General features: G+C 42.9%; 3 protein-coding genes across 3 annotated transcripts in view; all 3 read right to left on the bottom strand.

The window, feature by feature from the left end:
• Positions 1–409: 409 nt before the first annotated feature.
• Positions 410–12,837, bottom strand: myorg (myogenesis regulating glycosidase (putative)). Its single transcript, XM_048259543.1, has 3 exons — positions 12,692–12,837; positions 6,397–6,895; positions 410–4,989 (listed from the first exon to the last, which is right to left on the bottom strand). The coding sequence occupies exons 2-3, from the start codon at positions 6,660–6,662 to the stop codon at positions 3,192–3,194; spliced, it is 2,064 nt and encodes a 687-aa protein (XP_048115500.1). The 5' UTR covers positions 6,663–6,895; positions 12,692–12,837; the 3' UTR covers positions 410–3,191.
• A 73-nt stretch (positions 12,838–12,910) lies between these two features.
• LOC125304971 lies at positions 12,911–17,992 on the bottom strand. The gene is made up of 5 exons (XM_048259544.1): positions 17,547–17,992; positions 16,123–16,276; positions 14,737–14,920; positions 13,684–13,815; positions 12,911–13,201 (listed from the first exon to the last, which is right to left on the bottom strand). Exons 1-5 carry the CDS (start codon positions 17,673–17,675, stop codon positions 13,111–13,113), a joined length of 690 nt encoding a protein of 229 aa, XP_048115501.1. The 5' UTR covers positions 17,676–17,992; the 3' UTR covers positions 12,911–13,110.
• Positions 17,993–19,492: 1,500 nt separating this feature from the next.
• Positions 19,493–21,508, bottom strand: part of zgc:109965 (Nicalin-1-like) — a 13,624-nt gene continuing 11,608 nt past the window's right edge. The window contains exons 13-17 of the mRNA XM_048258366.1: positions 21,420–21,458; positions 20,593–20,765; positions 20,395–20,448; positions 20,200–20,278; positions 19,493–20,060 (exon numbers count right to left, since the gene is read on the bottom strand). Coding sequence (XP_048114323.1) covers positions 20,004–20,060; positions 20,200–20,278; positions 20,395–20,448; positions 20,593–20,765; positions 21,420–21,458 — 402 coding nt within the window. The 3' untranslated portion in view covers positions 19,493–20,003. The remainder of the gene's footprint in view (positions 20,061–20,199; positions 20,279–20,394; positions 20,449–20,592; positions 20,766–21,419; positions 21,459–21,508) is intronic.

Genomic DNA, 21,508 nt, shown 5'->3' with positions numbered 1-21,508 from the left:
ACACAGTTTATCAATGCAATCACTGTGATCTGACCATAATGGTAAGCAGGGCTGGGGTTAAATGGCTCATGGCCCATTTCATCAGACTACTACAGGCGAACTTCAAGTCACAAGTTCACTTGTAGGCCTATCATGACTGCACTTGTAACTCTAATGTGGAGGATGCAGTTTTTTCATGCAATCTAATAGCCTAGAAATCTAGACGCGGCAGCAAATTACATTTGCTTCCAGGGCTAGCAATCTAACTGAAGGCAATTCTCAGTTTACTTTGACTCAGTATGGTCCATGAGGTAGTTCATATTTGTACTACAGACAAGTTCTTTACATCATTCAACATACATAGCTAAATGTATATAAAGTATAAGTATGTATCACTGTGAATTACATTGTATGATAGAAGAAACAATACCACTATTACAAGAGTTTATTCCTCTTTAATCATTCATACATTCAATACTGAATGAAAAAAACAAACAATTCCATGACAATAGCACTTACATGAGAGATTGGGTAACCTAGGTCAAACAAATGGCTTCGTTTAAAAAAAAAAAAAAAAAAAAAAGGGGGTGGGGGTTCCAAACCCACACTACTGGACGGAGTTAGACATTGTGCCGTGTACAGTCACACCAATAGGGCAGGTTTAAACATTAATACCACTCTCCTGTTTCTATAGCAAGGTGAGCCCTGCCCTCATGTGGAGTAGGGAAGCTACAACAGGTTTGCATACTTGTACAGCCTACAAAAACTGTGCTCATTCTTCAGAAATATCACAAAGCATAGTCCAGCAAACATGCACATTAATCTTATTGCCCTGCTGAAAGAGAAGCCCACACAAAAAAACGTCCACTGTGTGCATATGAATAATACATTTTAAATTCTTCAAACCTTTTCTGCATATTTTATAGGACATTCCTGCTGCAAAAACACTGTAGCACAAACAGCAGTCAAATTTCTATCTAGGACACAATCAGCTTATACTATGGGTGTGCGCACAATATCGGTGAGATAGGTAAGCTTACACTTTGTGAATGATTAAAAATATCTAACCTGTGATTTGTCTGTGGACAGAATCCTGTTTATGATCTTCTAGACCCATTGTAAGGGGAAGAAACATTGCTCAGGAATTTGCTGATGGCAGTATGCAGGTCACTTTCCTATGTGTAAGCAGTGATTTCTTGATAAGGATCCACCAAATAAATAAGGGTGAAAGTGTTGTTCAAAAGAGGAAAGTAAAGTTCAGCCTGGAAGCTATATGCTGGTGTTTCCAGATTCACACATAAAACATTTTTTACATTTCCCCAAAGTTTAGAGTACAAATCAGTGAATGTGCTCTGTTTCAACATACAAATACAACTGATCAATCTGGGACAAGTTTCACTCTTAACATATTAACTATGTGATATTAGCAAAACACCAGGGGTATTTTCCAGCCCCTATAGAGCACGGCACAGCCATCTTGAACAATGTTTGCCTCATACTGTTCATCTACAGAAACGCAGGATGCTAACCCATGCTAGAGCCCTCTATCTTCTGCCAAAATACTCCATTACAACATGCAACACAGCACACAGGCCATGGACAGAATGGAGCTAAAACAAACCCTTATTATTTTAGATGAGTGGTTGATGCCAGCTCAGTGGCAGAAAATATGACCACACAAAGTTGTACTGAGGCCAGTATTAAGGACTCCTAAAAGCTAAGAACACAATAGCAATGGCTAAAGCACAGCCAATCTAATGTGAAAGGGTTTTTGGAGGCGGTTGAAGCAAAAATGCTTAGAAAATAGTGATATTAATTTGGCAGTGTTGGTTAAATTGGCAAAGTGAGAGGAGTACAGTAAGACATGGTGTGCAGACGGTAAATGCCTACTTTCAATCATCAAAAGTGCTGAATTTAACCTTGAAAATTACTTTGCAACTCCACTCACAACTTGTAGGTCTTCACCTAAATGTTTGGCATTTCATAAAATCAGCTAAACGATACATAAATATGATGAACTGAGCCGTCAGAGCAAGAGGCTACTACTCTAAGGCAAAAACAGGTAAATACATTCCCAAAGTAGATAAAATGGCCTAATCCCTAACATCTTTGTCAGTATTTTTTTGTTCTACAGCTTAGAGCCACATAGCATACAGTGGAATCAAAGTAGGACATACTGAAGGCTATTGCATGTATAGAGGTACAATAGCAGCTTAAAACAAAAGCGGTCAGGTTTTAGGCGTCAGGTCAGAGAGCTGCAGCAAACATATTTCAAACCAAATATACTGTGAGGTCAAAGTGGTGAATATAAATATAACATGTAGTAGCAAACACCACATCCTTAGAAGCAATAGACAGATACAATTGTCATATAATTGTGACCTAGATTTTGATTCACAAAACATCCCTTTTTAACAATATTATTTTATCATTATCACTGCCCTGCATATACAAACCTGAAACATCATAACAATAACCTTACATGACTCACTGAGGCTGCTTTGAATGTAAGACTACTTATGAGAAAGCTTTGTTGTCTGTCGTTAAACACATCACGATTATTCAAATTTGTGGTAATAACTACGTTATTGCATTATAAGGTACATTCAATGGTGAAAGGCAAGGCACATGAAGAAGCGTGAGTGGACTTTTGCCCTGTGTTTCGTCAGACTGGTCGTGTCCCATGGCCAGAGAACAAACCAGGGACTTGTGAGAGTCGCTGATAAAAAGCTTACTGTTCATGCAGTAGTTAGCCACAGCACCGCTGGGACAACTGAGTCATTCTGGTGCCTTGGTGCGCTGTGCTCTCATTTCTTCTTGAGGATTTGATCCTTTCGTTGCTTGACGAGCCTGAGTAAAGTCAACAACTACATCATGACATGGCTAAAGAATGAACACACAATATGGCAGAAAACTGTAGGCCTCAATTTAACAAGCATTTACACTACTGAGAGGATGAGCTTATTTTTGAAAGAACGGTAAAGCTTTAAATGGGTTGTAACCTTTTTCAATTGCATAATTAAATAATTATTTAACTACCTGATTTCATACAAAATATCACATTTTAAGGGTTTGTTATTCTGTATAAACAGTTTGTACTAGTGTAAATGCTTGTCACTACAAACATTCCCGTTTTTTGCCTTGAAACTAAACACTTAAATCACACATCACACAGAATGAAATGGACCAAAAACATGCTGAATTGTAATTGCCTAAGCTTTTGCGATCCATTCAAAATAGGCAAGCTCATCTAGGTCCACTGGATAGTCAGTGAGATGCAGGGCCTCCTTGAGGTCATAGCGTTCTCCTTTGTAGCTAATCCAGTGACCCGCAGGCAGATAGATATCCCTCTCCTGCTTTCCTGGCTCCAGCACTGGGGCCACCATCAGATCGTCTCCGATGAGGAACTGCGAGTCAATCTTGTAGGCCGTCTCATCCGTGCTGGCAATCCACCACAGGGGACGTATGATGGGGTCACCTGTGGCCAACACCTCACTGGCCAACTCCAGCACCCGGGGCGCAACTAGAGTCTCGTGGAGTTTGGTGAAACGCTGGGCTATCTGGACGACCTCATCATCATACTCCCAGGGTGGGATTGAGAACTGCATGGCAGGCATGAAGGCCGAGAGCTCCAGCCAACGGATATACAGCTCACGGTCTGGGAGGGCCAGGCCGCCGAGTGTGCGGTTAGGGTAGGCATTTCCCCCAATCATGTCTGGCAGGATGAATTGGTAGCCCAGGATACTGATGGTGAGGACAGAAGGGATGAGGGACTTGAGGCCAAGCTCATAGCCCCATACCGAGTCTCGGTCAATGATTCGGAAGAAGCAGGAGATGTTCTGTGACTGGTACCCTGAGCGCAGTTCAGCTCGCTCGTTGTAGGGGATGGCCATCTCTGTGTAGCGTCGTGTGAAGGTGCTGGGGTCTTGCAGGTGGGCACGTGTCCGGAACTGCCAGGGCAAGTAGCTGGTCTCACCAGCGTCAAGTTTAAAGGACGTGATACCATACTTGGAACGTAGGCTTCGGAGATGTGAGGAGTACCAGTTCCGTGCTTCAGGGTTCGTAAAGTCTAGGATCCCCCCGATTCCGTTCCACCAGCGAACTAGTGCTGGGAGATTTCCAGTGGGCTCCATAACTAGCAAGCCCTTCTCCACTACTGTCCCAAAGTTTTCAGAGTCATAGTTGACAAATGGATGTGTCCAAAGAGACACAAGGAAGCCATCAGCCTTAAGCTGCTGAAACATGCCAGAGGCATTTGGGAACTTTTCCTGGTCAAAATCAAAGTTACCATACCGTTCAGTGTACCGATCATCTAGCTCTAAATGGCTACAATTAAATCCGTACTTTCGTATGTTGGCTGCATACTCAAGCAATTTGTGCTGATTGATTTCTGTCTTGTGTAAGGCCCACGTAGACCAAATCGGATGTCGGAACACGACTTTGGAGGGAACTTTGTAGGGTTTGTTAAAATACCGGCGCACCATGTACTTATGGATGGAGCCAATGTCGAGCCCTACACACACACGGTAACTGAGCTCAGCGTAGGGCAGTTGTCCGAGGTTAGGTCTGTATGGGCTGTCCTGGTACCGTGCCTGGAAGTAAAGGGTCTTCTCTGTGTCATTCCAGCCAAGATGAAAGGGCACTGAGTCGTTGATCTTGATGGCAGTTGCATTGGACGAGAGCCAGTAGCGTTCTAGGATGCTGCCAAACTCGTTACGGTTGGAGTAAACATCACCGGTCACGAAAGGCTTGGGCTCTTGCTGGCCTGAGATGGTGATGGGCCAGTGCTGGATGGCGGTCTCAGCTCCGCCGTACCAATGAGACCCGTTGTAAGACATGGCATGCTCCACTGGACGGTCCGACTCCAGTTCCTCCCACCTCAGTCGGTAGCATGACACTGTCTTAACGAAGACGGTCTGGATGAAAAAGTTGATTCTCCCATTATTTGAACGCACACACTTTAGAATTTGACCATCTTTGTAGCATGAGTCCAGATCCAATGCACCTGACCTGAAAGACAGAAGATATACCCAGGTCTATATTTTGGTGATAGATGAAAACTCAATTGTTATTGAAACGCAATGTATATTACTGAGATATGGAGAAATATCTATTCTACATGCTTTCGCAAGGTGATGTTAGGTGAGAACATAGTCTGACCGCAAAGAAAACAGACTTCTCTGTAGTTGAGGGAATAGTGGCTGTTAAACAATGACTGGCTAGTTTCCTAAAAGAGTAAAAGAGAACCTCAATGCAGATCTCCAATGAGAAAAAGCTTTTAAACTAGGACTAGGTTTAATCCAGTGGTTCTCAAAGTGTGGGGCGGGCCCCACTAGTGGGGAATGGAGACATGACAAGTGGGGCGCCACAAGCAGAAGGACATGTGTCTTTTTTGTGTCTTTATTCATGCCTTTCTTTTCTGACAAGGAAGATCATAACATACATACCACACATAAACAAAGGCCTCATAAACAGGCCAACATATAAATGAAAGCACCATCAGATCCAGGGGACTGAGATGGGAAATGTAATGTTAAACCAAAATGTGACAATAATATTATTAATAATATTAATAATATTTTAACATTATCATTTTGCTAGTTGATGGGGTCAGATGGGGCTTGAAATTTCCCCACCTCCACAAGTGGGGAATGACAGGGAAAGTTTGAGAGCCCCTGGTTGAACAGAAGTCTATGTACTGGCCAGACATGCATAAACTATTTCCTACAAAGAAGAAAAAGAAAAACTACAACACGTAAACATATGCATAGTGTGTAAGACTGAGAACCACTATGGCAACCACAGATAGTGTCTTCTGTCATGTTGACACTATCTGGAACAAGCCAGGGAAGACTCTCAAACATGCCCAATCTGTCTGAAACTATACAATTCGATTTCAACTGTACCTACAGCACTGTGTCACTACACGTAACTCCCTGTCGTGTCTTTAAATAAAATTCAATAATATTGTAATTACCAAAATAGCAGCATTGTACAATGACATTTCCAGAGTGTACTTTCCATAAAGTAATCTGTGCAGTGAATGTCAGAGGTCAAAGTTCAACAGTGACACAGCAGGGGAAGTGCAGTGAAGTATGCCCTGCTCTGCTCAATCATGATAACAAGTGACGCTTTTTTATTTGTTCATTATGTTTTTGCCCAACTAAATGTCACTCAAATCAAGTTGACAGGATTAACATGTGTTCTTTAAAATTGCCAATTGCACAGAAATGCCAGCGGCACTGACCTCTTCGCTCCTCAACATGCTTTCGAAAGCTTCATGTGTTTTTCGTAACTTTTAATCAATGTCACCCAAAAAATCAGGATCTTTCTTAGTGTTTTCAAAAAAAAAAAACAAATTCCCAAATTATGTTAAATATCTACATGTCTCAGCCCCTATCTACTTGTCACACTGACCTGAAGGCCATCTTGAAGACCATGGATCCTGCTTGGTTGCGTATGATGAAGCCGTCCTTGTTGAGCTCCAGCATCTCTGTCCTCAGCAGGTCAGGCTTGGGCAGCGAGGCGATGTAATAGCACCATGCCGTTACCGCGGCGATGACCAGCATCACACCCAGGACGCCAGCCGCCACCACTGGCCGCGTGTCCTTGCTGATTGATTTCTTGATTGGGGTGGCATCGGTAATGGTGCCCCCAGCACCCCCAGGCACTACTTGGTACATGGTGGCCTTCTGCCAACCATGCACCAGCTAAACATTTGCGAGGACTCACTACTTATAATGTGGTATAATTGATTTTAATTAAGTGAGATTTCTATAGTTTCTATAGTTCTAAGTTGCTCCTTCAAATGTAATTTTTTTTGTGAGGTAGTTAATGCAACTGACTTGTGACTACAGGTGTATGACTGCCGTTCCTTCCTTCAGAATAGTCCTCCAAAAATGTCTCTTTCATAAATCTAGGACAAAAAAAAGACAAAGATTACTACTATGATCATCATCCCAGGAATACTGATCATACAAAAGGCTTGACATTAAAAGAGATTAATTGTTGCATGTTCCTACACATAATCCAACAAAATGGGCTGGGCACAGTCAACCTATCCAAGCTAAGACACTCCCACCCAGGAAAAAGCGTCTCAAAGGACCCTTACTGTATAAGCAGTAGAGAGTAAAACATTTGCGTAGGTGGTGGAAAGTTGCAAGTCATTTGGGTTGTGTTACACTAGTGCCAACATTTTATTTACTCAACTCACTTCCTCTGCAAAGCAATACTACATTTGGGAACACATCAGTATAGGGGTCATGTAATAGACAAGTGTGCAATTTCCAGGGCAATCTCAATTACGAATTTCTTGTTGTTTACCATACAAGCACTTTTCCAATTCCACCCATTTTCCAATTCACAGTAAATAAGTTATAATAACACATTGATAGTGAATGTGTCAGTCATACATTAAAGGTACTGTAGCGATGTCACAAGCTAAAACATTTTTTGTCACATAGAGCATCACCTCATCATCCGCTAGGTCAGTGGTTCTTAAACTTTTTGCCTGGCGACCCCCCAAAAAACATGGGCCAAGTCTCGCGACCCCCCCAGAAAACAAGTCTAGCGACCCCCTTCTCTCTAACTGGAGGAATTTGGTTTTGTTGTGAGATGGGCATTGGAAGCAGAGGCAGAACATGTCTCATAGGTAGGCTATGTCAACATCAAAGGCATTATGTCAATGGCAACCTTTGACTAAAAACCTTTGCAAAAATGTATTTAATCCAGACTGCAAATCATTTTGCGACCCCTCCAATATTTTTGGAGACCCCCAGTTTGAGAACCACTGCGCTAGGTGCCTGTGCCCTGAATACACTGTAAAAAAAGTAGTCTCCTTGGGCAGCCCAGGCTCCAAAAATGGCACAAAAAAAATAACCTGGACCATAAAAACATAACAAAATGTTCCAGCCAATGACCGACAAGACGCGCGTTAAGGAGAGTTTCAATTGCACGGGAGGGAGGGGTAGGGAGTAGCCAGCTAGCTTTTTGTTTTATTTGAACGTCAACAGAAGTGACGTTACCCAACATCGCTTAGAGCAGTGGTTCTTAAACTTATTTGGCAACCCCCCAAAAAACAAGTCTCGCGACCACCTTCTCTCCAACCGGCAAAGCAGTGGTCATATCCAAACAACATTTACACTTGGACTAGTGGATAGAAATGAAGGACAGATCTATTTCCTGCATAGGAGCGGCAATTACATTGCGGTACATCTAGTTTTCCAAAGAATAACAGCACTCACACAAACTGGTGCTCCTGCGGCAAAAGAAGTTTGCATTGTGTTGTTTGTCACTGGTAAGCTCACACACATCATCTTTGATCAGGATACTCAAGAGTATTACAGAGACTTACTGATGTGAAAGCTTGATCTTCATGTTGTTGGTCTATTAATAAGCTTGTGAATTGCAGTCACTATAAATGAATCATATGGGGTATCTCCTATATTTAAAGTGGGCCATATCTAAAGCAGACTTTGTCAACGATAGCAACATGACAATAATCTTAATGATACAGTTCCCCATTCTTTGGTATTGATAAATATGGATGTATGCATGCAAAACATAATGTCAAAACAGATATATCTGAACTTTAACTTTTTCCCATGGTATGTTTTATTTTATGTCACTGTAGCCAATGATATGACTTATCCAAGGAAACAATGAATTATGTCATTCTCATAACATTTGAATATTGTTGTCTGATGGTTTAACCATACATGGAGACATACATTAAAAGGAAACAAAAGCCATGGCCTGAATATTTATCAATCTGTTCACAAAAACTCAGCTGGCTTAGTAAGTAAGCCTGGAAATAAATCATAGCGCATGTATTAATGTGACATGTGGAAGTTATGTAATTATATTATCAAATAATGTACATTTTTTTGAGTTGGCCTACACTTCATATTAGTGAGGTAGAACCATATGGTATATGTACTGTATCTCTGGAAGGAGATTCCACATGACATTTTAATGTTGTGCTCCAGTGCCCACTGACACCATGTGTAGGGCCCTTTATATTAATAAAAATGTACATACAATGTTACACACAAGACAATGCCCCGTGAAGTCAGGATGGAAATACCTCATGTATTCAGATTAGGAGAAATGCCTAAATACATCCAACAGTGTATAATTCTCATGAATCATTTCCAAATACATGTATCAAGAGTGAATGTTTTGAGAATCTGTAAGCAATCATGTGTGAGACTGGTTTGTTTTCCATGTGGGACGGCGGCCGCCATCTGTATGCAGAGGACAAGTGCACAGCTCGCAGTGGTGCCACTGCAAAAGTCTGTTTCCTGCTAATACGTGTGCACTCTACCAGAGGTACAGAGTGAAGAGGTGAGAGAGAGAGAGAGAGAGAGGATGACTGGAGTATAGGAGGAGAAAGTGAGGAAGGCTGAGCACAGAAGAGCGAGCCAAGATAAGAGCAGAGAAGAAAGTAAAGAAAAGCAGAGTGGGATAGGCAGACGGAAGTAAAGGGCCTGAAACAAACACGAGCAGAACAAGTGGTACCTTAATTGCTTTCAAAACATCTTGTGGCAAGTGAACACCCGTCAGCTCTAAACACCCACGCCAAGGCCAGGAGAACGGGAGAGGGAACAGAAGGCTGAGGTGAGGTGATGGGGGTGGGGGGTCTGTATAATCAGAACTATTAAAAAACCTGGAGCGGAGCGGGGTGCCACCCTCCTGGGCAGCGAGGGAGAACAGGATGCTTAATTAAAAGGCTGATGCCAGTTATCAAAGCAAATCGGAGCAACGTTAGATTAAGGCAAAACGAAGACTTCTGTGAGTTAAGTCTGCTTAGTTCTCTCTCTCTCTCACACACACACGCTTGTTTTCTCCCCTTGAGACCTGTATTGATTTAGCAGAGCTGTTAGCACAGGGGGTAGATAAAGAAGAAATGTGGTTATCTGCAGGAGAGGAGAAGCGTGGTTATCTGAAATTGTGCTCTTAAATCCTTAAATGCTCCTGTTCAGCTGCTCAGCCCTGACAGTCTAGCAGCCTCTGGGATGGACGGGGGTGGAGCAGATGAGGGGGTGAGAGAAAGTGCCTAGCCTAGCTCCAAGCTAACTGCAGAGAGATCGCCAGCAAGAAAGAGGAGTGGAAAATGTCTAATTACACCATCAGATTTTTGAAATAAGTGCTGGATGAAACTGTTATAAGCTTAGCTAAGCTCATAACAAGGTTTGCAGTCTGTTTGTCTGCATGTGTCCTCTTCAGGTGAAAGTTTCACTGTGAAACCCATTGGTGCAACTCCATGATGAGAATAAATAATTCAAAACTAAAAAGGGCTAGTGTAACCTCTGTTGGTAGTTACAGTATTTGTACCACAGTTAACAGAAAATGTGTGGACATCTTGTAAATACATCCAGTTCTGATTTCAACCAGTACATGCTGAGGTGTCTTCACAGAGAAGGTATCATCACAGCTTTATTTAACATCATGGCATATTTGTTCATCTTGGTCCTATCCTGAGCACCGACAGCATAGGATCTAATTTCCCTGCAGTCCATCCATTGCCAAATACAAGCATGCAATTCATTAGACCATAAATCCCTTTGGTCAGGAGGCTTTCCTGAATTAAGGATGTAATTAAGAGAATGAGGTGGATTAAATCTCATCAATTCTAACGCCACACACTCATAAAAAATAGCGTGTAGGCTATTTTTAGCAGCTTTTCGACATTAGAGGGAATAAAAGGGTGTGCATTTGATTATCTGTGCTCATGTTGAGGAGACTCTGCATCATACAGCTTAAGCAAGAGAGTGGCCCAAGCGGTGATCTATAAGGACAACATCTCAATGTTTTTTGTCAGGTCACTACACAGTTCAACACCAATTTCTTACTGGAATGGTAGAAATGCTAACAGTCTTTTATCAATAAATTATGCTACTGAAACAAATTATAAAAAATTGACACTGACATATTAGAGATTCTGGTCATTTTCCATTTGGAGGTCAGGTCACTAGCCAGACTACTAACTCAGCTGGACTATTATCTCAGGCTCTCACAGTGATGTTTGCACCAAAGACTCTAGAACAGCTCCGCTCTAGAATCTTTGGTTTGCACCTTTATTGCCCTGGCACACTGGGTCATCTTAGCTACGGCATGGTACCTAAGCACTGGCAGAGTGGAGGGCGATTTAATTTCCTTAGCATCACAGACTAGCAAACAACTGTGTTTAATTCATTACCCAGTAAATCCCTGTGGTCAGATGGGTCTCTTGAAGATTTAATGAAAAGAATGTATCGGTAACATGTGCTCACATGAATTCAATCAACAGCAGAATTAACTGCACCCGTGATGTAATATTCAGCAGAATTCGTTAATCTAATATCACAAATGTTACCCTCTTTACTGGACATAGAATGGCAGTCTGAAGTCTGAAACATTTGATCATTTCAACCACATCTATTCAAACCCATATTGTGACATTTCCAGTGCTTCCGGCTGTTTTGTCATGGTTTCTGTGTGTTTTTTGTGAGCAGACAGAAACACTTGTTGGACTGCTAACGCGTAATTGTGGCTGTTGAAGCAAGGCTTTGTCTCCACACAGTTCTAGTCCAGAGGACTTTGGCACTCCACATCTGAACTCCTGACCAGTACACACTGCAAGAGTTGGTGCAAATCAGTACTTCTGAAATGAATTGTGTGCAGTTTCTGCATCCTTTGTAAAAGCTGTGTGCTAACTTTAGATATTCAAGATAAATGAAAGATGAAGATTATGAAGTGCATTGGGAAAAAAATATTATCAATGTAAGAAATTTAATACGTCACAAAATCCCAGATTTTCCCACATTCAGTTTGACGACTTCACAGTCTCAGAGCACACTTGGTGCAACATTTCACAACTGTTTATTTTCCAACAAAAAGTGCTGACACTAAGCTGCAGGAGATCATGTCCAGACCTGATTTCAGACTGCTGACTTTGAATGTCACACTGCTGTATAGGCCTACTGTGTGGGTGAGTGTGCAATCTCTGTGTATGTGAATGTGTGTCTTGTTGTTCTTGTGCTGTGTGGCCCAGTGACCAGGCAGCAGGAGCCCCATAATATCTCTCTCTCTCCCTCTGTGTGTGTGTGTGTGTGTGTGTCCACCAAAAGACTATTTAAAAACAATATCCCTACCCATGCCTCTGCTGTGATTCACTGCAAATCACGCTATGGCACTATAACAAAAATAAACACCATGTGTTGAGCCCATGAGCCTTTGCCAGCTGTGGCAGTGACAACAATCCACAGAAGTCTGCATTGGTGGCTACTGACAGTCGTTTAAAAAATGCAGGGCAGATTGTTGACGGCTATGTTTCGGTTCCAGGAGCTAACTCTTCCAGAGGATTTGAGACCACTGATATAGCGTTGCGCATGGAAATTATCTCAGCCCTTGGGGCAACGACGTCAGGGCACAAAGTTAACTCAAACACGAGTAGGAACAACAGATCACTCTGTCTCTACCTGACGAGACTTCAATCGCTGCACTGGTGAAGCTAACGTTAGTGGTCTATGTTTAACCGAGTGGCCACAGGCGTCTGTTCTGAGTTTCAAGCGTATTCTGCCTGCGGTTCGCACAAGGAAGAGGGTGCAGCAATGTGCTGCAGTAGGCTGAAAGGGAATAACGGTGTACTTTCGGGCTATGTTTAGGTTATCACGACTGCTAATTCTGGATTCATCTGAGAACAAAGGAATAACAAATGGCAATAACTCACCGTCAACCGTGGTTCCGCCGTGTAGCCTAGGCTACTATAACTTCAGGTCTGACAGTGTCCCGTCACGGAGAAAGACATGAGCCGTGTACGGTAGAAGAGGGACTCGTCGCTGCCACCCTGCGTTGCTCGTCCCAAAAACAAGACTTCCTCTGTGCTTAGAGGCGGGAATTGTAGTTCTCTGAAAATATTCTCTAGGCTACTACAAGGAAGGTGTGTGCGTCACAGCAATTGCGCTTTTATTTCCACAGGGAAATCAAAAAGACAAATAGATATAAAAAGCACAAGTGCTGACCTAATTAAAATTCGTGATTTTTTTAACGAATGAACAAATTTACAAAAACATAACACTGAAACCTATTTCATTTCTGACATTCTTCAGTTCGTCAAACCAGCAGCCTACACCAGCTCAATGGACAGGATCAACGCTGATACTCCGACACAAACTCTGGGTGAATGATGTAGAAGCTGGCCTTGAATGGTTTGACCACATGAAAACAGCTGTGTCCTCCACTGCAAGTCAGAAGATCAACAGGATTTAAAAGTCATTTAATCCATTCATGTCCTGATATTACTATTGCAGAGATCTAAGTGCTATTATGTAATCGGCCTAGCCTTGTGGTGTAGCCAGTAGTATTGGATAGCTACGGAGCCCCTAAGGGGACTTGAGCAAAAAGAAAATCTAAAGTTTAGTTTCATGTGCTCACGTGAAACTTTCATGTGCTCACCTGAAACTTTCATGTGCTCACGTGAAACTTTCATGTGCTCACGTGAAAGTTTCATGTGTGCACATGAAAGTTTCATGTGAAAAGGTTTTGCGTGCGCACACAAAACGTTCATGTGCTCACGTGAAACGTTCATGTGCGCACATGAAAGTTTCACGTGAGCACATTCATGTTTCACGTGAGCACATGAAACTAAACTTTAGATTTTTTTTTGCTCATGTCCCCTTAGGGGCTCCGTAGATAGCAGATGTAGGAGATGTCACCTCTTACCTGGAGTCTGAGGAAGTCTTGGAGTTGGACCGGCTGTAGTGGGCAGGGGGTCGGACGGTCTGTAGTGAGGAGATGATGTGGGGGTCCATTACCACCTGCCCTCGTCTTTGGGCATCAGCTCCTGCAAATTTTCTGAGCAATGGAGATTATGGATGATGGAGATGTGGTTGCAAATCGAGGTAAGTGACAATGGGCAGCTGTGGCCTACTGGTTAGTGCTTCGGACTTAATTGTAACCGGAGGGTTGCCGGTCCGAACCCCGACCAGTAGGCACGGCTGAAGTGCCCTTGAGCAAGGCACCTAACCCCTCACTGCTCCCCGAGCGCCGCTGTTGTTGCAGGCAGCTCACTGCGCCGGGATTAGTGTGTGCTTCACCTCACTGTGTGCTCACTGTGTGCTGAGTGTGTTTCACTAATTCACGGATTGGGATAAATGCAGAGACCAAATTTCCCTCACGGGATCAAAAGAGTATATATACTTATACTTCTTATATGGAGCAATATAATCATTCACTCATTTACTCATGTGTCTTTCATATTTTAGCCAAACATACTATATATATATATATATATATATATATATATATAAATATATATATAATATATTATATATATATAACCCTTAGCCCTACTATAATCTTTTGTTCCATACAGCTAATGTATTAATGTAATACACAGGCCTTTGAGTTGCTTAAGCAATCACCAAAATGTACACCCAAACCTTGGATCATGTGTATGCCTTTGAAGGGAGTAAGGACACTGTGGATTGGCTGGAGATAAGTTATGGTGAAAACAGTGTGATTAGCCAACGCAACAAACGGCTATTCTAGGGTGAAGTAGACATACCATAGCCTTTATGGTGGACAGTCAAGGCCAAACAAACAAGGCCTGGAGAGCTGTAGTTTGGGAAGCTCTTAACAATACTGATTACCTCACGTTTTCAAATGTTCTATTTCAAGAAAATAACATTTTGTGATCATTTCTTTAGACTAACCAATTCCTTAAGTGTTACTCATCCTTGAGGTGTGTGGAAGATTATTATTAAGCGAGCATACCCCTGCTTCCTCTGAGGGGAACTTGTTGGTTGTTTCTCCCTGAAAGGGGCGACTGTGGATTGTACTTTACTCAGCCAGTCAGCAGGGGGCAGCACACACACTTTAGGGGTGTGCAAGGCCACTTTCTGCAGCACCTCTTTATCTGCTGCCTTCTGCCTGGCCTGTATGTGTGCAGGCATGTCCTCTGCTGGAATGAGAGCAAGCGAGAGACAGAGAGAGAGACTGATAGAGAAGTATTCGAGTGCTCCTGAGAAATTCAGCAGGTGGTTAACACATGATTTTACATTGGCAGCGTGAAGTCACTAGGAGGCCAAACCCAATATGTAGCCTACCCTAAACCACCCTAGGCATTGTGCATCTCAAATGATGAAAACAGAAACACTATTACTAACAACAACAACTATTACTACTTCTGTACTGCAACTATTGCTACTACTGTTGCTGCTGCTACTAAGTCCTTTAAAGCAAGTCCCTCCGCCCGGCGGCCATATTGCAACGCATTTTGGGCACTTATTTGGCATCTATTTCAGGCAGAAATGCACGTGCACAAGGCTTTATGACCTCGCTCCAGCGGCGAGATCACATTTCTATGGGAGATTCTTTGAGTGCTGTGTCTCATCATTAGAAAGTGTCTGCTACTACTAATAATAATAATTACTCTGGAAATCCAGAGTTCTCGCGAGAGCACAATTTGAATTGTCTCTGCAAGAGACTCTGGCATTGAGAAATGATGCACGTTACTTTTACCCCTTGCATCTCGTGTAACCAATCACATTGGTGTATCTGTTGTGGGCAGCCGTGGCCTACTGGTTAGGGTTTCGGGCTTGTAATCGAAGGGTTCGATTCCCAACCAGTAGGAAAAATTTGGGCGGGGGAAGTGGTTGAGCACTGCTCTCACATGCCCACATCCACGGCTGAAGTGCCCTTGAGCAAGGCACCTAACCCAGAGCGCCGCTGTAGCGGGCAGCTCACTGCTCTGGATTAGTGTGTGCTTCACCTCACAGTTTGCTGACTGTGTGCTGTGTGTGTTTCACTAATTCACGGATTGGGATAAATGCAGGGATCAAAAGAGTATATATACTTATACTTAGGCAGGCCAGAGGCGAGCTAAACAGATGACGACAATATTGGTGGTAGTGTTATCCAATTGCGTTGAAGTCCAGAATCAGTCAGTAAACACTGGTTGTAGTGTTATCCAATAGCGTGCAGTGAGATTTTCTAATGCATGCTTGGTGCCGCCCCTCGAGTTGAGCCAGTTTCATTATTTGTGGCCAGATCCTTAATCTTTCTATATTATCAGGTTCTGGATTTTTCAGGCTAACTAATAATAATAATCAACTTCATAATAAATCACTGTGATGTTTAGCGCTATGCACATATCCATACCTGGGCACTGCGTTGACATGTGTCTGACAGGGGGGAACAGAGGCGCCCCATGTGCCACCGGTGCCACTGGAGTCATCAGGGTCAGTGGGGCTGTCACCTGCTGGGGAGGTCGCGGCCCACGGCCTGTCTGTGGTTTCCAGGGGAACAGGAAGTCCTGCATGTCAGAGCATAATAGGAAATAAGAAACCCTGCATCCTCTGTGGCTCCAGGACACACTCACACACACACACACTCACACACACACTTACGCACGCACGCACACAGAAACAATCACACATGGTGGCTCACTCCAAACCCTTTGTGTTGTGCACTGTGCAGTGATCAATAAATAATGATCAGCAGCTCTGCTTGATTCCCTGCTGAGATAACATGATTAGAGTGGGTTTCATTTGTCCCATTCCCCAAATCAGGTCAATCACAAACATCTCCACAACTGTGCCTGCTTCAAAGAGCTGCTTGAGGTAACACAGGATTTTCTCAGAATCACGGCAGGAGAGTGCATGCTGAAAATAAAGCCAAACTCTTTAGTGTCAAGCCATTCTCCTTACTCAACAATAACAAATCATTACAGGCACAAAGGATTGCCCCCTCTGAAATGGCACATATTTAGCCATAGATAATTTTCTCTCATTTCGAACAATTTACACATTCATTCCTGCAAGATATCACTTCAGGACACTTTGCGGCCACCACTGTCTTGTGCTTTGCTGATGACGCCTCCCCAAGACTTTGATTTCCCAGACGGGACGAGGCGGCTGATGTTGGGCTCACACCGTGCAGGGTGATAATAAGGTGACCACAGCCTGCATTAGACTAAGAGGATTTCAAGCCCTTGTCTTGCACTGGTAAAGAGCTGCACAGCAACGGCTTTGAACATAGAGAGAAAGTGAAATTAAAATTAGAGTGTGGGATAAATGTGTAAATAACTGCTTCAACCTGGTCAGAATACTGAAAGACTTGCCCCAAATAAAACGGAAATTGCTAGAATATTTGTTGCTAGGTTTATAGGTATCTGGTCAGAATCAGTTCTTCATCTCCTTAATGTATCTCTTACCTCATCACCGGTTCTTGATGGACGTGATTTTAAATTTGATTAGTCCTAAAAGTTATATGCACCTTTTGTCGTTGACTATAGACATTTTAAGTTAATAGTTGCTCATATATACTAACCTATTATCCTTGGACCTTAGACTAAGTAGGTCATGATTTGTTTAGCTGTGGATCTCTATAAGTCCACAAGGGTTTCTAGGCCATTTTAAGCCCTGTATACCTACCAAGACATCAGGATGAATCCTTACTAATAGAGTGTGCTGTCTTGGTTCAGGTCCTTTTGCATGTCGAATGAATGAAAAGGTTCTGCATCCTCACTGGTTCTGACTGTAGGTAGCTGTTGGTGTTGTGTGGGTGAGGCTGTTGGTTCTTACCGGTCGTGGGTGCGGATTGTTCCGGCGGTGAGCGGAGGAGGGTCTGGGTCGGCAGGGCTGAGCGGCTCTCCAGCGGCCCGAGGGGCTGAACTCCTCCGAGTACGTGCTGAGATGGAGCTGAGGGCTCATTGCCTCAGCACACACTTGCACACTCACACACGCAAATACACACACTCACTCATTCACTCATCCACCCTCTCACTCACACACAGACAAGTCTGCAGCTGCTCCTGCACTGGTCACTGTGAGTGTGTTTGTGTGTCCAACGTTACTCTGGACACTCCCCCCTCTTTCTCACTTTCATCCACCTACCCTCCATCCATCTCTCTTTCCTCTCTTTTTGCTCTGTGTTGTTCTTTGTTTCTTTCAAACCACGTTCTCTCTTTCAGTTGATGGTATTTTGTAAACTGCCGATCAAACAATCCAGTCCACATCCTCAGAGAGAACTCAGCCATGACATCCACATCTGTTTATAGATTCACATACTCACTGCATATCCTCACTGAGTTTTCAACAAAAAAAAATAAGAATTTTCAAAAGTTTATAAATGAGTTTCGACAATATGCATATACATATAAACTGTGCAGTATCCACATGCTTTACTGGAAAGCTTTGGGGCGGGTTATAATGGTGGAAACAGGAGTAGACCACAGGCTGTCTGAGATCTGAGTGGGCCTCCATCAACAGCATCTAATCTCTCCTGTCTGTCTCACTGGGTGTCTGCTTCACAGGGGGTACCAGAGACAGTGGCAGGCAGCTCTGCTTTCTTCTGCATCACACACACACACTCTCCCGGGGGGGCAATTGATTCAGGACCAGTTCCTTGTTTCTGTCCATTAATAATGTATGCTTTACACATGAAAGAGCCTTTTGTATCCACTGGCCAACAACTGGACCCTGACCAGGGATTGTGGAGGAGACCCCCCTCCAAAGACACACACACAGACACACATGCCAATACACACACTAACATGTACACATACACACTTACAGTGCACATAGGGAAAATCAATAGATGAACTAAATTGTCAACATAATGATACATTCTAATCTCTGACTGTGGGGTCCAGTCGCTGCTTTGTCTCTATACAAGTAAAGGCAAAAAGGGACCAATTATCTGCTGAATGTCATGCTTTAACGAGGATGTCTCGGTGACAGTGATCTGACTTGTTCACATTAAGGGCAAGCTGCTCTCAGAACAAGTGCTGGGTTGACTATCTGTGGTGTGATTTTACCTCACATCAGAGGCTGTTTTCATCTCGGCGTGACTCCACTCTCTGCTAAGTATTTTCTTTGAGTGGCGAGTCTATGTTCTCGAACATCTTTGTCACCATGCCTCTGGGCAAAAATTAACATATGAGTCATAAAGACATAAAATAAGAATAACTAGTTGAAGAGACCTTTAAAAAAGGTAGTTTACAAAGCAGTTAGAGTAGCAGTGTGTGATGGCTGGCTGTGTGATCGCCCTCCACAGAAAGGTATTGGATTGCCTTCTTAAAATAGGCTACATGAACTTGCCTGTCTACACATCAGAAGGCATGTTTGTCCTGGTGTATGTGTCAGATGCAAACACACTGTCACCTGAGCCCTTTCTCTATGGGTTATTGTGAGGAACATGGGGGTCATTGTGTTCTTTCCATCTTTCCAGAAACGTCCTTCCCAGAGTAGCGAGAGGACTAGCTCCATTCACTCTTATTGCTCACTCATGGTTCAGTTACAAGGAAAGAGAGGAACAGAGAGAGAAAGGGAGGTAGAGAGAGAAAGAAATGGAGGTAGAGAGAGAGTATCTTCTTACTTTGTCATGAGTTCTACTACAACTCAGGTAATTAAATTTTCATGCTCGGTCATTTTAGCATCTCATTTGTTGCCTCTCTGCATGGTTTAGCATGGCAAGTGGACAAACAATATCATACATGTGTTATAGTTAAGATAAGCACAGCAATAGATACAATGATAAATAAACTTTTAATGGAAAAAATTACAAAATACATAGAAAAGTTAGAAGAATATGAAAACATGGATAATACCCGTATGTTATAGACATAATAGATATTCACATGCTATATCACACTAGAGTTGTGGATCTCTATCTTGCGAAACACACAGCTTTTTATCTACACTTTAGAAATAGGCTACATCTTTTTGGTAAAGTAAGACAGTGTTTTGTTAAGACAATTAGAAAAAGGTTGCTGTTCACTGAAAACACACACCTATCTGGTAAAACTATCCACTTTGTTCTTGTGTCCAGGCTTTTTATCATTTTGATCTCAGATTATTATTGCAGAGAAACTCCAAAGAAGTTTAATAACAGAAAGTTGCGTGGGTGTGTTGGGCAAACCAAGGCTCACTAACGGAGACAGAATGGCTGAGGTGAGTGGACACAGTTGGGACTTCAGGGAATCGGAGGAGTCAAAGGATCAACAGCAAGTGAAATGTCCGTCTTTGGAGAGGCAAACCTCACTGGTATTTCGATTTCACTGCCATCTTCAGTTTGCTGTAGATGTGCCCGAAATTCTGATGGCAGAAAAATCAATAAGATGGTCAGTGTTAAGAGGGAAAACACAATACCCAGAGCAGCAAATGTAATATTTTTACAGGTTTCAAAAACAAACTGACTTTTAAACAAGACAGGACCAGTAAAAGCAGCACACACCTGAATGGCAAAGTAGATTATGCCCAAATAGGCTGCAATACAGCCTCCCAGGAACAGATCAAACGCAGCAGGCTTCACCCTGAAATCCAGTCAGAGGGATCCTTCTTATTGACAGATTAGGATAATCCAAGACACTCTATGACTAGGTTGAGATGTTCGGCATATATTGTAAAGAACATGGGATAATATACTGACCTGTACATTGTCATAGGTTGATTCATTTGATCATAGAAGGTTATATCAGGGTCCCTGTCACAGAAAAAAACAGCATGTTTATTACGTACATTTTGTAAATTATTTATAGTGATAATATGTGTGCATATCGATGTGTGTGTGTGTGTGTGTGTGTGTGTGTGTGTGTATCTGTGCGTGTGTGTGTGTATGTGGGTGTACCTGCGGTCCTGTTTGAAGGTGTGTCTGTAGACCTGAAGCAGGTGTTGCTTGAGCTCCTGCTCCAGGGTGGAGATCATGAGGCTCTGGGCCGGCTCCTTGTCCATCAGCTGGCTGGCTCGAGGGGCAGAGGTCAGGAAGGACATCAGTGCCGATAAACGGCTGTCCTGCACTTCCTGAGAGAAAAAAGTGCAAAGGTTTATTCTCTCTCTTGCTCTCTCTTTCAGTGAGTATGTTCATATGTGAGATGCACTGTGTTAGTTATACGATCATTTTACACAGTAACACCATCTCATCTACAATGGCATTTGTCTGCACAGTTGCATCAGTGTGTGATTTTCAATGAAAAGAATAAACATGCACATAGACCTATATTTGTAATGCAACCAAGAAACCTCGTGCACAGCATTCAGTGTTTAAAAGAATTTAGAGTAGAATCACCCAAAACTAGTAACATATTGGTAATAGAATAATGGAATATGCTTTTTTGCCTCCAACAGAACCACATATCATCACTTGCATTTCAGTCTATGTATTCTAGTCACACAGCCTCTCTAGAAAATCACTAAGACAATCATGATTCCCATCAAGTGGGTAATCATGTGAAATCAGCTTTACATTCTTTAATGAGACTTATCATTTGCTGCAGCGGAACCAGCTGCTAACCTGCCTACCAGCCCTCTGTGGAAGGGGAGGCTGCAGTATAGGATACAGCCACCAGAGGGAGCCGTAAGACCCATAGGGAAACGAAGAGGCCAGAATGTGATCTGTCCCAAACACATGGGCGTGACATGTTTTGAAATGTGGCTGTGGTTGGCTGAGATTCTTACCAATTGGCCCCTGAAGAGCTGGATCTCCTTTGGTGAACCCTTCAGCACGTCACACAAATGCACAAACAAAGGCATTAACGGTGAATCTC

Source organism: Alosa alosa, chromosome 12, assembly GCF_017589495.1.
Source record: "Alosa alosa isolate M-15738 ecotype Scorff River chromosome 12, AALO_Geno_1.1, whole genome shotgun sequence".
Lineage (NCBI taxonomy): Eukaryota > Metazoa > Chordata > Actinopteri > Clupeiformes > Clupeidae > Alosa > Alosa alosa.
This window is presented reverse-complemented; position numbering and strand designations above follow the sequence as displayed.

Bases quoted from the DNA above. Each gene is read 5' to 3' on its own strand.
- myorg (XM_048259543.1), bottom strand. From the start codon at position 6,662: ATGTACCAAGTAGTGCCTGGGGGTGCTGGGGGCACCATTACCGATGCC. The intron at 4,990-6,396 runs GTCAGTGTGACA...TCTGTCTTTCAG, and splicing joins GTCTTCAAGATGGCCTTCAG to GTCAGGTGCATTGGATCTGG.
- LOC125304971 (XM_048259544.1), bottom strand. From the start codon at position 17,675: ATGAGCCCTCAGCTCCATCTCAGCACGTACTCGGAGGAGTTCAGCCCC. The intron at 16,277-17,546 runs GTAAGAACCAAC...TCTGACATGCAG, and splicing joins ACAATCCGCACCCACGACCG to GACTTCCTGTTCCCCTGGAA. The intron at 13,816-14,736 runs GTATGCTCGCTT...TCCATTGCTCAG, and splicing joins TCCCCTCAGAGGAAGCAGGG to AAAATTTGCAGGAGCTGATG.